This window comes from Arachis stenosperma, chromosome 6 (assembly GCF_014773155.1).
Source record: "Arachis stenosperma cultivar V10309 chromosome 6, arast.V10309.gnm1.PFL2, whole genome shotgun sequence".
Lineage (NCBI taxonomy): Eukaryota > Viridiplantae > Streptophyta > Magnoliopsida > Fabales > Fabaceae > Arachis > Arachis stenosperma.
This window is the reverse complement of record NC_080382.1, coordinates 64022585-64038333: the sequence shown is the minus strand read 5'-3', so window position 1 is coordinate 64038333 and position 15749 is coordinate 64022585. Positions and strand designations below refer to the sequence as shown.

At 41.0% G+C, this 15749-nt stretch overlaps 1 protein-coding gene across 1 annotated transcript; it reads right to left on the bottom strand.

Moving 5' to 3' along the window:
- Window positions 1-13643: 13643 nt before the first annotated feature.
- LOC130934121 (uncharacterized) lies at window positions 13644-14750 on the bottom strand. The gene is made up of 2 exons (XM_057863711.1): window positions 14112-14750; window positions 13644-14006 (listed from the first exon to the last, which is right to left on the bottom strand). The coding sequence occupies exons 1-2, from the start codon at window positions 14748-14750 to the stop codon at window positions 13644-13646; spliced, it is 1002 nt and encodes a 333-aa protein (XP_057719694.1).
- Window positions 14751-15749: the final 999 nt, after the last annotated feature.

The window sequence follows — 15749 nt, the reverse complement described above, 5'->3', positions numbered from 1 at the left end:
TCTGAATGGAGCATCATAGGTATCTTCTATGATGGTCTCTCTGAACTATCCAAGATGTCTTTGGATAGCTCTGCTGGAGGATCTCTTCATCTGAAGAAGACGCCTACAGAGGCTCAAGAGCTAATTAAAATGGTTGCAAATAACCAATTCATGTACACTTCTGAAAGGAATCCTGTGAACAATGGGACTAGTCAGAAGAAAGGAGTTCTTGAGATTGACACTCTGAACGCCATTTTGGCTCAAAATAAAATATTGACTCAACAAGTCAATTTAATTTCTCAAAGTCTGTCTGGAATGCAAAATGCACCTGGCAGTACTAAGGATGCTTCACCTGAGGAAGAAGCTTATGATCCTGAGAACCCTTCCATGGAAGAGGTGAATTACCTAGGAGAACCCTATGGAAACACCTACAATTCTTCATGGAGAAATCACCTAAATTTCTCATGGAAGAATCAAGAGAGACCTCAACAAGGTTTCAACAACAATAATGGTGGAAGAAATAGGTTTAGCAATAGCAAGCCTTTTCCATCATCTTCTCAGCAACAGACAGAGAGTTCTAAGCAGAATACCTCTGACTTAGCAACAATGGTCTCTGATCTAATCAAAACCACTCAAAGTTTCATGACTGAAACAAGGTCTTCCATTAGGAATTTGGAGGCACAAGTGGGACAGCTGAGCAAGAAAATTACTGAACTCCCTCCTAGTACTCTCCCAAGTAATACAGAAGAAAATCCAAAAGGAGAGTGCAAAGCCATAAACATGGCCGAATTTGGAGAGGAAAGAAAGGTAGTGGACGCCACTGAGGAAAGCCTCAATGGGTGTGCACTAACCCCCACTGAGTTCCCCAATGAGGAACCATGGGAATCTAAGGCTCAAAATGAAACCATAGAGATTCCATTAGACTTACTTCTGCCTTTCATGAGCTCTGATGAGTATTCTTCCTCTGAAGAGGATGAGTATGTCACTGAAGAGCAAGTTGCTAAATACCTTGGAGCAATCATGAAGTTAAATGACAAGTTATTCGGAAATGAGACTTGGGAGGATGAACCTCCTTTGCTCACCAAAGAACTAGATGACTTGTCTAGGCAGAAATTGCCTCAAAAGAGACAAGACCCTGGAAAGTTTTCCATACCTTGTACCATAGGCACCATGACCTTCAAGAAGGCCCTGTGTGACTTAGGATCAAGTGTAAACCTCATGCCTCTCTCTGTAATAGAGAAGCTAGGGATCTTTGAGGTACAAGCTGCAAAAATCTCACTAGAGATGGCAGACAACTCAAGAAAACAAGCTTATGGACTTGTAGAGAATGTTTTGGTTAAGATTGAGGACCACTACATCCCTACTGATTTCATAGTCCTAGAGATTGGGAAATGCATGGATGAAACCATCATCCTTGGCAGACCTTTCCTAGCCACAGCGAAAGCTGTGATTGATGTTGATAGAGGTGAAATGATCATTCAAGTGAATGAAGAATCCTTTGTGTTTAAGGCTCAAGGATATCCCTCTGTCACCATGGAGAGGAAGCATGAAGAGCTTCTCTCAAATCAGAGACAAACAGAGCCCCCACAGTCAAACTCTAAGTTTGGTGTTGGGAGGCCACAACCAAACTCTAAGTTTGGTGTTGAACCCCCACATTCAAACTCTAAGTTTGGTGTTGGGAGGTTCCAACATTGCTCTGAGTATCTGTGAGGCTCATTGAGAGCCCTCTGTCAAGCTACTGACATTAAAGAAGCGCTTGTTGGGAGGCAACCCAATGTTATATTTTATATATTTTCTTTTGTTATTTTTTGTTATTTTGTAGGTTGATGATCATGAGAAGTCACAAAATTAATTGAAAAAGCAAAAACAGAATGAAAAACAGGAAGAAAAATAGAACACCCTGGAGGAAGAACTCACTGGCGTTTAAACGCCAGTGAGGGTAGCAGTTGGGCGTTTAACGCCCAGTCTGGTACCATTCTGGGCGTTTAACGCCAGAAAGGGGCACCAGACTGGCGTTAAACGCCAGAAAAGGGCTAGAACCTGGCGTTAAATGCCAGGAATGGGCACCAGCCCGGCGTTTAACGCCAGAAATGGCTCAAAACGTGAATTTTGATGCCATTTGGTGCAGGGATGACTTTTCCTTGACACCACAGGATCTGTGGACCCCACAGGACCCCACCACCACTTTCTCTCTTCTTCCCCCATTCACCAATCACCTCAACACCTCTTCCCCAAAAACCCTTCACCTATCAAATCCCATCTTTCTCTTCACCACTCACATCCATCCTTCATAAAACCCCACCAACCTCACCCTTCAAATTCAAACCACTTTCCCTCCCAAACCCACCCATAATAGCCGAACCTCATCTCCCCTCTCTCCTATAAATACCCTTCTTCACTTCTTCATTTTCACACACCCTATACAACACCATCTCCCTCTTCTTCATTTCTTCTTCTTCTACTCTCTTCTTTCTTCTTTTGCTCGAGGACGAGCAACCATTTTAAGTTTGGTGTGGTAAAAGCGTTGCTTTTTCGTTTTTCCATAACCATTATGGCATCCAAGGCCGGAGAAACCTCTAGAAAGAGGAAAGGGAAGGCAAAAGCTTCCACATCCGAGTCATGGGAGATGGATAGATTCATCTCAAGGGTGCATCAAGACCACTTCTATGAAGTTGTGGCCTTGAAGAAGGTGATCCCCGAGGTCCCCTTTTCACTCAAAAAGGGTGAATATCCGGAAATCCGCCATGAGATCCGAAGAAGAGGTTGGGAAGTACTTACCAACCCCATTCAACAAGTCGGAATCTTGATGGTTCAAGAGTTCTATGCCAATGCATGGATCACCAAGAACCATGATCAAAGTGTGAACCCGGATCCAAAGAATTATCTTACTATGGTTCGGGGGAAATACTTGGATTTTAGTCCGGAAAGTGTGAGGGTGGCGTTCAACTTGCCTATGATGCAAGGAGATGAACATCCTTACACAAGAAGGGTCAACTTTGATCAAAGGTTGGACCAAGTCCTCACAGTTATATGTGAAGAGGGCGCACAATGGAAGAGAGATTCAAGAGGCAAGCCGGTTCAATTAAGAAGGCATGACCTCAAGCCCATGGCTAGAGGATGGTTAGAGTTCATTCAACGCTCAATCATCCCCACTAGCAACCGGTCCGAAGTTACTCTAGACCGAGCCATCATGATTCATAGCATCATGATTGGAGAAGAAGTGGAAGTTCATGAAGTTATAGCCCAAGAACTCTATAAAGTGGCGGACAAGCCTTCCACCTTGGCAAGGCTAGCCTTCCCTCATCTCATTTGTCACCTCTGTTATTCAGTTGGAGTTGACATAGAAGGAGATACCCCCATTGATGAGGACAAGCCCATCACCAAGAAAAGGATGGAGTACACAAGAGACCCCTCTCATCAAGAGATCCCTGAAATGCCTCAAGGGATGCACTTTCCTCCACAAGACTATTGGGAGTAAACACCTCCCTAGGAGAATTAAGTTCCAACATGGGACAACTAAGGGTGGAGCACCAAGAACACTCCATTCTCCTCCATGAAATTAGAGAAGATCAAAGAATCATGAGAGAGGAGCAACAAAGACAAGGAAGAGACATTGAGGAGCTCAAGCACTCCATAGGATCTTCAAGAGGAAGAAAGAGCCGCCATCACTAAGGTGGACCCGTTCTTTAAATTCCTTGTTCTTTATTCTTCTGTTTTTCGAATTTTAGTGCTTATGTTTATCCATGTTTGTGTCTTATGATCATTAGTGTCTTAGTGTCTATGCCTTAAAGTTATGAATGTCCTATGAATCCATCACCTTTCTTAAATAAATCGTTCTTAATTGAAAAAGGAAAAGAATTGCATGAATTTTAAATTTTATAACAGTTTAATTATTTTGATGTGGTGGCAACACTTTTGTTCTCTGAATGTATGCTTGAACAGTGCATATGTCTTTTGAATTTGTGGTTCATGAATGTTGGCTCTTGAAAGAATGATGAAAAAGGAGACATGTTACTGAGGATCTGAAAAATCATTAAAAATGATTCTTGAAGCAAGAAAAAGCAGTGAATACAAAAAAAAAAGAGAAAAAAAAATCAAAAAAAAAAAGAGAAAGAAAAAGAAAGAAATAAAGTTGTGATCCAAGGCAATAAGAGTGTGCTTAAGAACCCTGGACACCTCTAATTGGGGACTTTAGCAAAGCTGAGTCACAATCTGAAAAGGTTCACCCAATTATGTGTCTGTGGCATGTATGTATCCGGTGGTAATACTGGAAGACAGAGTGCTTTGGGCCACGGCCAAGACTCAATAAGTAGCTGTGTTCAAGAATCATCATACTTAACTAGGAGAATCAATAACACTATCTGGATTCTGAGTTCCTAAAGAAGCCAATCATTCTGAATTCCAAAGGATAGAGTGAGATGCCAAAACTATTCAGAGGCAAAAAGCTAAAAGCCCCGCTCATCTAATTAATACTGATCTTCATAGATGTTTTTGGAGTTCATTGCATATTCTCTTCTTTTTATCTTATTTGATCTTCAGTTGCTTGGGGACAAGCAACAAATTAAGTTTGGTGTTGTGATGAGCGGATAATTTGTATGCTTTTTGGCATTGTTTTTAGTATGTTTTTAGAATCTTTTAGTTAGTTTTTATTATATTTTTATTAGTTTTTAATTAAAATTCACTTTTCTGGACTTTACTATGAGTTTGTGTGTTTTTCTGTGATTTCAGGTATTTTCTGGCTGAAATTGAGGGATCTGAGCAAAAATCTGATCCAGAGACTCAAAAGGACTGCAGATGCTGTTGGATTCTGACCTCCCTGCACTGGAAGTGGATTTTCTGGAGCTACAGAAGCCCAATTAGCGCGCTCTCAACGGCGTTGGAAAGTAGACATCCTGGGCTTTCCAGCAATATATGATAGTCCATACTTTGCCCAAGATTTGATGGCCCAAACCGGCGTTCAAAGTCACCTCAAGAAATTCCAGCGTTAAACGCCGGAACTGGCACCTAATTGGGAGTTAAACGCCCAAACTGGCACTAAAGCTGGCGTTTAACTCCAAGAAGAGTCTCTACACGAATTTCTTCATTGCTCAGCCCAAGCACACACCAAGTGGGCCCGGAAGCGGATTTTTATGTCATTTACTCATCTTTGTACACCCTAGGCTACTAGTTCTCTATATATAGGACCCTTTTACTATTGTATTTGATATCTCTGGACATCTAGTTCTTAGATCATTTGGGGGGCTGGCCATTCGGCCATGCCTAGACCTTGTTCTTATGTATTTTCAACGGTGGAGTTTCTACACACCATAGATTAAGGTGTGGAGCTCTGCTGTACCTCTAGTATTAATGCAATTACTATTGTTCTTCTATTCAATTCCACTTGTTCTTTGACCAAGATATCACTTGTTCTTCAATTTGATGAATGTGATGATCCGTGACACTCATCATCATTCTCACCTATGAACAAGGTGACTGACAACCATTCTTGTTCTACAAGCATAAGAGGCTTAGTGAATATCTCTTGGATTACTGATACACGATGCATGGTTGATCGCCTGACAACCGAGTGCTCGCCTGACAAACGAGCCAGCCATTCCGTGAGATCAGAGTCTTCGTGGTATAGGCAAGAACTGATGGCGGCATTCAAGAGAATCCGGAAGGTCTAACCTTGTCTGTGGTATTCTGAGTAGGATTCAATGATTGAATGACTGTGACGTGCTTCAAACTCCTAGCAGGCTAGGGCGTTAGTGACAGACGCAAAAGAATCAATGGATTCTATTCCGGCCTGAACGAGAACCGACAGATGATTAGCCTATGCTGTGACAGAGCATCAGGGATGTATTTTCACTGAGAGGATGGGAGGTAGCTGCTGACAACAGTGAAACCCTACACGAGCTTGCCATGGAAAGGAGTAAGAAGGATTGGATGAAGACAGTAGGAAAGCAGAGAGGCGGAAGAGAAGGCATTTTCATACACTTGTCTGAAGCTCTTGCACCAATGAATTACATAAGTATCTCTATCTTTATCTTCATGCTTTATTCGTTTATCACTATACCCATTTGAGTCTGCCTGACTGAGATTTACAAGATGACCATAGCTTGCTTCATACCACCAATCTCCGTGGGATCGACCCTTACTCGCGTAAGGTTTATTACTTGGACGACCCAGTGCACTTGCTGGTTAGTTGTGCGAAGTTGTGTTTATGCCATGGTATTGAGCACCAAGTCTTTGGAGCCCTTACTAGGGATTGTTTATGTTTGGAAAAGTATTGATCACAATTTCGTGCACCAACCACCCTCAGACTAATGGGCAGGCTGAATTAGCAAACAGAGAATTGAAGAAAATCCTAGAGAAAACAGTAGGTAGCACAAGAAAGGATTGGGCTAGGAAGTTGGAAGATGCACTTTGGGCGTACAGAACAGCTTTCAAAACTCCCATTGGGAAATCCCCCTTTCAGCTGTTATATGGCAAATCTTGTCATCTCCCTGTAGAGCTTGAACACAAAGCCTTTTGGGCCACTAAACTTCTAAACCTTGATTCTGAAGCAGCAGGAGAGAAAAGGTTGTTACAGCTAAATGAGCTAGATGAGTTTAGGCTAGAAGCCTATGAAAATACCAAGATATACAAGGAAAAAGCCAAGAGATGGCATGATAGGAAGATTTTGAAGAAAGAATTTAAACCCGGACAACAAGTACTCTTGTACAACTCACGACTCAAGATATTCCCCGGCAAGCTTAAGTCTAAGTGGATTGGTCCATATTTGGTAACTAAGGTCTTTCCTTATGGGAGTATTGAATTGCTAGATGAAGCAACAAAGAGTCGGTTTACAGCAAATGGCCACAGAGCAAAACCATACCTAGGGGGACAATGGAACAAGGAAAAAGAGGTTCAGAATCTAAATCCTTCTTGAAGTACAAACAGAAGATGTCATGCTAATGACAATAAAGAAGCGCTTGTTGGGAGGCAACCCAACCTGAGGTAGTTTTCTTTTCATAGCTTTTTCAATAAAAATGTTGAATAATTGGTATGCACTGCAAGGAGCTAAGATTGATGTTGCACACCAAAATAATTTAAGGGAGAATGAAGGATTCTAAGTTTGGTGTTCCACCAAAAATCTCACTTAAAAGCACGTTCTCACTTCTTGCATAATGCTAGCTCCAAGCAATCAGACAAATTATTCAACTATTTAACTGCTTTTTAGTTTTTATTCCATAACCTTTAGCAAGGACACAGGGTTTCAAATATGGTTAACTTGTTGCATCTGAGACAGTGGCAAACAATTAAGTTTGGTGTTCAAACACCAAAACAAATCCACGAGTCGCACTCTATTTATGCATACTAACCATACACTTAAGGGCTTGAGAAGCAAGCAACTTTGAGAAATATGCAGGGCATGAGTCAACAATTTAAGATATTATGCATCTTAACTCAAAGAGAACACAACAGAAGGAAGAATCAAAGGGCTGCAACTTCAAAGGTTGTATCTAAACTTAATCCTTGCTGCTGTGTATTATTTTGAACATGGGAACCATATTATATCCTGCTAAAGTGTTTATTTAGTTGCAAGTGAAATTGTTTGATTATGTATGATCTGCATAATGCTTGTCATTCATCACTTAGCTTTAATTTTGTTTTGTTTCCCATATGCTTGAATAAAAGAGAATTGTTTGAATTGAAAAGTAAATATCCAATGTTGCATAAGTAGTATGGAAGTTAATGGTGGTGTATGTGTTTGATTAAATGCATAACTCATGAAATAATTGCTGCATAATATCATTTTCATTCAAGTGTAAGTTAGCTTGCTGTTATAAAGATCCTCATCAATAAATAAAAAGCCCTTGAGAACAAGAACAAAAACAGAAAGAAAAGGAAGAAGAAAAAGCCAAAGTGGCAAGAAAAACAAAGAATAAAGGTTGGACACCAATAGCTTGGACCCTAGGACATATGCCTGTGGTGTTCTTGTACTAAGATATGCTTGGATGAGTAAATTCTGAGGGGTATTTTAAAACCCGGTCACTTAGATCAACTGATTTGGGATGGCCAATTGAAAGTCCACAATAAAGAGCAACTTAGATACAGAACATTTAGTTATCCAAAGAGATGCTGGGCATCAATGATCCTAGGAAGAAATAGTGAGCCATGTGTCTGTGGTGGAAAGATGTTGAGTAAAAGAAAGAAAACAATAAAGCCAAAGGCTACTACTGCAACATTAGACACCAAACCTCCAAAAGAATAAGCTTGTTAAGCATTATAAGAAAAAAAAGTTAGCAAGGGAGTAAGTCTTATAACAGCAAGTTTAGCAAGCCTTTGATGAAAAATGTATACTATGTAACAGCAAACAATAACTTGAGTTATCATTGTCTGCATAAAGACCCCATAAATCAAGTTCTGCTATATGCCTAATAAGGATATGTGTTCTTTTCTTGTTCATTTCAATTTCTCTCAGTTTTGATGCTTGCTTGGGGACAAGCAAGATTTAAGTTTGGTGTTGTGATGACAAGTCATCATATACCCATTTTTCAAGCTAATTTTACTTGTTTTGTTAGTCTTTATGCACTTTCTTGCATCCTAAGTAAGTGATTTGGAATGAAAATGCATAACTTCTTTAAATCAAACAACCACCATGAAATTAATGTTAACTCATGAGGTTTAAGCTAAATTTAATTGAATTTTAATTGATTTATAAGCCTCTTGAATTTAGTGATACTTTGAGTGGTTGTTTTGGTTTATTGTAGGTGAAGAAAAGAAAAAAAAAGGAAAAGCGTGGCCTAAGGAAGCGTGGCCCAAGGAGAAGAAAACGTGGCCAAAGGAAGGAAAAGTGTGCCGCATGAATGGAGGAAGCAAGCATTGCCCTCCACAAGGGCACACTGCCCTCTAGGAGGGCAACATAAGGGAGTAAGCCAAGAAGAGGCAACTCTGCCCTGCCCACGACAAGGGCAGAGCACAAAATGGTGCCTTGGATCAAAGGAAGGAAAAACCTTGCCCTGCCCTCCACAAGGGCAGTATCGGGCTCTCCAAAAGGAAAAATTCAAAGAAAAAGCCCACCATTGCATGCCACAAGAGTCGAACACGGAACAATGAAGATGCAAGGAACTAGGCTTGATTATGGTGCCAAGAAAGCCAAGGAAAATAAGTAGCGTGTGTTTCAGCCATGTCTCGAACGCGGGACTTCAGTTTGGAAACACTGCCCTGCCCTCCGCGAGGGCAGGGCAGCATTTTTGATGTGGCACACAGGCGCACCAACCTGGCGCACCAAGGGCATCATTCGGCAGCACCAGCAGCGCACCAAGGCACCAATCTGGCGCACCAAATTTTTCTGCCCTGCCCTCCGCGAGGGCAGGGCAGCATCCAGCGCACCAAGCTCGCACCACGCGCACGCACCATGGGGCAGCCGCATCAATTTTCTGCCCTGCCCTCCGCAAGGGCAGGGCAGCCTCCTGGAAGCAATCCTTCATGGGCTAAAATTAGATTAAAAATCCAATAAAATTCATTTCTTCACCAAATCAAAAGCCCGTCCAAATCCTAAGATCCAAGAATGGAAAGTGAATAAATAGGAGCTAGTTTGATGTAATTAGGACCTTTTGCTTTGCTTTTGAACTTTGAATTTTCCTTTGAACCTTTGCTTTTATTTGGAGCTGTTGAAACTTCTCTTGGGGACTTCACTGAGATTTCAGAGAATTAGGGAGGAGAATTGATCTCTCTTCTTCCTCGTTCTTGCTTGGGCACTTTTACTTTTCTTGTTTTGAGTTTTGGGTGTGAAGAATTGAGGAAATTCTGTCTCAATCTCCATTCAAAATCTCTTTGATTTCATTTCTGCATAATTGAATTCAAACACATTTCCTTTACTGCTTCTTCTTCTATTTCTTGTCAATTGCTTTGTGAACTTGGATCCGGGAAGGCAATTGAGATCTAGGCTTTGCTACCTAGTCTCTGGAGTCCTGAGATCCCAATTTACTTTTGGTTCTTCTGTGAACCTTTGCTGCACCTAATTTCCTCACTGTTTGAGTTCTAATTGTTTCTAATTCAATTTCTGCTCTATTGATTGTTGCAATTCAATTTCTCTTGCTTAAATTCTAAAATCCCTGTCCTCAAATCCCTTTTATATTCAAGCCATTTATATTTCTTGCACTTTAAGTTTCTGCAATTTACATTTCTTGCACTTTAAGATTCAGTCATTTAATTTCTTGCTCTTTAAGATTCAGTCCTTTTACTTTCAGTTTCTTTTAATTTCTGCAATTCTACCCCTCTCCCTTTACATTCCAAGCAATTTAGCTTCTGTTAAATACAAACCACTCAACCAAAACTTAATTCGCTTGACTAAATCAACCACTAAACTAAAATTGCTCAATCCTTCAATCCCTGTGGGATCGACCTCACTCATGTGAGTTATTATTACTTGATGCGACCCGGTACACTTGAAGGTGAGTTTTGTGTCGGATCGTTTTCCGCACATCAAAGAGTACTTGTTATAGCGTTGGGGCTGAAGTCTACCTTTGTTCCTGTTACATAACTTTTGAAGGTGGGGTCCCTAGTACTGTCTTCTCTGACCTCATTTGCATAGAACTCTTTGATGAGGTTTGCATTTATCTTTGTCTCTGGGTTGGTGAGCTTTTGCCAACCCCTCTGTGCAATTTTCTCTCTGATCTTAAGGCACTCATCCTCGTTGAACTGGAATGTTGATGAGCGGATAATTTATACGCTTTTTGGCATTGTTTTTAGGTAGTTTTTATTAAGTTCAAGCTACTTTTAGGGATGTTTTCATTAGTTTTTATGTTAAATTCACATTTCTGGACTTTACTATGAGTTTGTGTGTTTTTCTGTGATTTCAGGTAATTTCTGGCTGAAATTGAGGGACTTGAGCAAAACTCTGAAAAAGGCTGACAAAAGGACTGCTAATGCTGTTGGAATCTGACCTCCCTGCACTCAAAATGGATTTTCTGGAGCTACAGAACTCCAAATGGCGCGCTCTCAACGGCGTTGGAAAGTAGACATCCAGAGCTTTCCAGCAATATATAATAGTCCATACTTTATTCGGAAATTGACGACGTAACGTGGCGTTGAACGCCAAGTACATGCTGCTGTCTGGAGTTAAACGCCAAAAAAACGTCATGATCCGGAGTTGAACGCCCAAAACAGGTCATAACTTGGAGTTCAACTCCAAGAAAAGCCTCAGCTCGTGGATAGATCAAGCTCAGCCCAAACATACACCAAGTGGGCCCCGGAAGTGGATTTATGCATCAATTACTTACTCATGTAAACCCTAGGAGCTAGTTTATTATAAATAGAACTTTTTACTAGTGTATTAGACATCTTGGGACGATTAGTTCTCAGATCATGGGGGCTGGCCATTCGGCCATGCCTGAACCTTTCACTTATATATTTTCAACGGTGAAGTTTCTGCACACCATAGATTAAGGGTGTGGAGCTCTGCTGTACCTCAAGTTTCAATACAATTACTATTACTTTCTATTCAATTCTCTTTTATTCTTATTCCAAGATATACGTTACACTTAACTTTGATGAATGTGATGATCCGTGACACTCATCATCATTCTCACCTATGAACGCGCATGACTGACAACCACTTCCGTTCTACTCTAGGCCGGGCGCATATCTCTTAGATTCTCCAACAGAATCTTCGTGGTATAAGCTAGATAGATGGCGGCATTCATGAGGATCCGGAAAGTCTAAACCTTGTCTATGGTATTCCGAGTAGGATTCTGGGATTGAATGACTGTGATGAGCTTTAAACTCCTGAAGGCTGGGCGTGATGACAAACGCAAAAGAATCAAGGGATTCTATTCCAACCTGATTGAGAACCGACAGATGATTAGCCGTGCTGTGACAGAGCATAGGAACGTTTTCACTGAGAGGATGGGATGTAGCCATTGACAACGGTGATGCCTTACATACAGCTTGCCATGGAAAGGAGTAAGAAGGATTGGATGAATGCAATAAGAAAGCAAAGATCCAAGAGGAGTACAGCATCTCCATATGCCTATCTGAAATTCCCACTATTGATTTACATAAGTATTTCTATCCCTTTTTATTTTATTTATCTTTATTTATCCAATCTAATCACATTTGACTTTATGAGTCCACTTAACTGGGATTTACAAGATAACCATAGCTTGCTTCATACTAACAATCTCCGTGGGATCGACCCTTACTCACGTAAGGTATTACTTGGATGACCCAGTGCACTTGCTGGTTAGTTGAACGGAGTTGTGACTTCAAATAGAGCCAATTATTAAATTTCATACAAATACAAAGAGTATGTGATCACAATTTCGTCCACCAAACGTCAATTCTGGCAAGATTTTCTTGTTTTTTATCCGTTCATATTGAAGCTCATGAAAGGCGGTCTTGAATCTTCCAGCATTGGAAGGAGGCTGCTCCATAGGCTCCTTCCCTATTCTTCTTTTAGAACTCGATGATGCCATGAGTGGTGGTTGGTATATTTACGGCACGCAAAATGTGGCTAAGAGGGTGTGTATGGAACTTTTGGTGGAGGATGAAGTGTATGTGTTCGAGAGAAGGGAGGAAGATGAATGAGAACAAGAAGTGTGTACGGAGAGGTTGTAGAATGGGGATCATTTATATAGAAGAGTGATGGGTGTTTGAAAGGTGTGGATTGCTATTGTTGTTTTGTGATGGACGGTTGGGGCTTGACCTTGGATGAGCACAAGGATTACCTCTTTTATGAGGTTCTTGGTTCGGTCTCCAAGGCTATCCAACTTCCAATGTTGCATGGCAACACTTTCCAAGATACTCCCCTTGAAGACAAGTGTATAAGTTCCTTGGCATAATGGCCGAATCTTCCTTCTTTGATTGTCCTATCAAGTGCCATCAATACCCTTTTTGATTTCCTATACAAGACAAAAAAGAATGCAAACTGGTCAATTGAATTCTTGGTGGGAAAAATTAAAGTGTGAAATAGCTACTATTAAAATCTTTTTCTTTTGTTTTTGAAATAACTAAATGCTTTTCATGAATGTAAATCAATCAACCACTAAATTTTCCATGCATGCAACGTTGGTAACACCAAACTTGTTTGTGATCATATGGTGTAACAAAACTCCAAAGAATCTCATATCATGAAGTGTGTTCAAGCCCTTCTTGGTATGCCTTGAACACCAAACTTATGATGTACTATATGTTGCATGTAGGGATTCTTATATTGTTTGTCAAAGTTGATTTAGAATCCATGAACTTTGCTTTATTACTACTATTAGAGATTAAAAAGAAAGGGTATAGAGTATGGGTTGCCTCCCATGAAGCGCTTCTTTAGCATCATTAGCTTGACGTTTGGTCCTTGTCAGGGTGGTTGGTAGTGCTTCAAATCTTCCCCCCTTGCAGTGAATCTGTTTCCATTGGCTTTATTAAGAAGTTCCACATGTTCTAAGAACAAGATTTTGTTGATGTATACACTGGTGGTAGCTGGGATGGAATAGTGGGGAGGTGAGGTGGTATAAATAGAAAGTATGTAGAGACCACTTCATCTCCTGGAGAGAAATCTTCTGTAGGGATTTTCTTGTTTTTCCATCCCCTTGGGACTTTTTTTCTTGTGTCCCTTGATGTCAACTTGTTCCTTGTGGTTTCCTCTTTCAGGAGGGTTCTATTGCTTGTCTCATATGACTCTGATGAGTTTAGTTCCTCTTGGATTACACTTGGTTGTTGCTCCTTCTGATCACACTGGTTATTACCAATGGGGTTTTCAGATGTGGTACTTGTGTTCCCTTGTTTGGCTCTTTCATCAACTCTTTCTTGTGCTCTTCCTCTGACTCCTTGTTATCATGATTGGCTTCTTGTGAGGGTTTGAAAACATTAAAGGTGAGCTGTTCATCATGTATTCTCAATACTAGCTCCCTTCGCTCCATATCTATAAGTGCTCTGGCTGTGGCTAAGAATGGCCTTCCCAGAATGATGGGGTGAAGAGGATTCTCTTCCATTTCCAAGATAACAAAGTTTGTGGGGAGAAAGTAGTTCCCAACCTTCACTAACACATTCTCAACCACTCCTATTGCCTGTTTTTGGGTTTTGTCAGCCAGTTTGATTATTACATATGTGGGTGTTAGCTCATTGATTTGAAGCTTTTTCATGAGGGACAGAGGCATTAAATTGATGCTTGCTCCCAGGTCACAGAGCCCTTTATCAATCATTGTCTCTCCTATAGCACAGGGAATATGGAAACTCCCTGGATCTTTCTTCTTTGTAGGTGGCCCTGTTTGGATAATAGCACTGCACTCCCTATTCATCTTTATTGTTTGTCCACCCTTCAATGAACTCTTTTTGGGAAGTAGCTCCTTTATATACTTGATGTAGGAGGGCATTTGCTGGAGGGCATTAATGAATGGTATATTTACATCAAGAGATGCAAACATGTCGAGGAACCTTGAATACATTCTCCCTACTACACCACCCTTAAGCCTTTGGGGAAAGGGTGCATATGGGTTTAGGATCTCCCTTTTCTTTAGCTCTTCCCTGAGTGTGGGTTGGGGTGCATGGTTTCTTTCTTCATGATTTTCCTTTGGACTGTCTTGGAGGTGTTCTACTTCCTCCATACTCCTCTCATCACTTGTGGTGATCATCTTGCATTCTTCCCACCTCACTTTCCTTGTTTCTCCTCTTGGATTCTTCTCTGTGTCGCTGAGAAATCCATCAGTGGGTTTGGGAATTTGTTGAGATAGATACCCTACTTGGGACACCAGTCTTTTGATGGTTTCCCCTTGGTTTTTGATATTGGCTCTCACTTCATCCTTAAACACCATATTGTCTTGGATTTCCTTACATATGCTTTCATGTAGAGTCTCAATCTTGGAAAGTCTATCCACGGTTAGTGATGGTGGGGTGGGATTAAGTGGTTGAGAAGGGTGGTTAGGTGGGTGTTGATAGGATCACTATGAGGTATGTTGGTGGGTTGCATTGTTGTTGGGATTGTGGTTGTGGCGTCTCTGGTCTTGGCCTTGGTCTTGTTGATTCCCCCACCCAAAGTTAGGGTGATTTCTCCATCCATAGTTGTAAGTTTTGGAGTACGGATCATGGATTTGTCTAGATGAGTTCCCAACATAATTGGCTTATTCCCAGTCACCTTCTTATCATATATTCACTCCTTCTTGAGCTGGTGATGAAGTGATGACTGCTGCAACTTGGTTTTCCTCTACCTTCTTGGTAAGATCTGCTAGCTGCTTGGTGATCATCTTATTTTGAGCCAGCAATGCATCCATGTGGTTCAGCTCCATTACTCCTCGAGTGTTGCTTCTTTCAAAGGCATAGAAGTAGTCATTCTCAGCTACCGTCTCAATGACATCTATGACTTCTTCAATAGTTTTCTTCTTGTTTAGAGAGCCCCCTGAGGAATGGTCTACAGCCTTCTTTGACTCATAAGAGAGACATTCGTAGAAAATATGAAGTTGAACCTATTCATTGAACATGTTCAGTGGGCATCTTCTTGTTAAGTCCTTGAACCTCTCCCATGCCTTATAGAGAGTTTTACCATCTTGTTTCCTGAAAGTCTGCACCTCAGTTCTCAGCTTGTTAATTCTTTGAGGAGGGTAGAATCTTGCCAAAAATTTGTTCACCACATCTTCCCAATTTGTTAAGCTCTCCTTTGGAAAGGACTCCAACCACTTGGATGCTTTGTCCCTGAGTGAAAAAGGGAACAAAAGCAGCCTATAGACATCCGGGTGCACTCATTAGACTTAACAGTGTCACATATTCTCAAGAAGGAGGTCAGATGTTGATTGGGGTCTTCTTGGGCACTTACTTCA

Excerpts from the sequence above, each read along its gene's own strand:
- LOC130934121 (XM_057863711.1), bottom strand. The coding sequence starts at position 14,750 with ATGGTGTTTAAGGATGAAGTGAGAGCCAATATCAAAAACCAAGGGGAA. Across the intron at positions 14,007-14,111 it reads AAGGGCTCTGTGACCTGGGA|GCAATAGGAGTGGTTGAGAA; the intron begins GCAAGCATCAAT and ends ACCCAAAAACAG.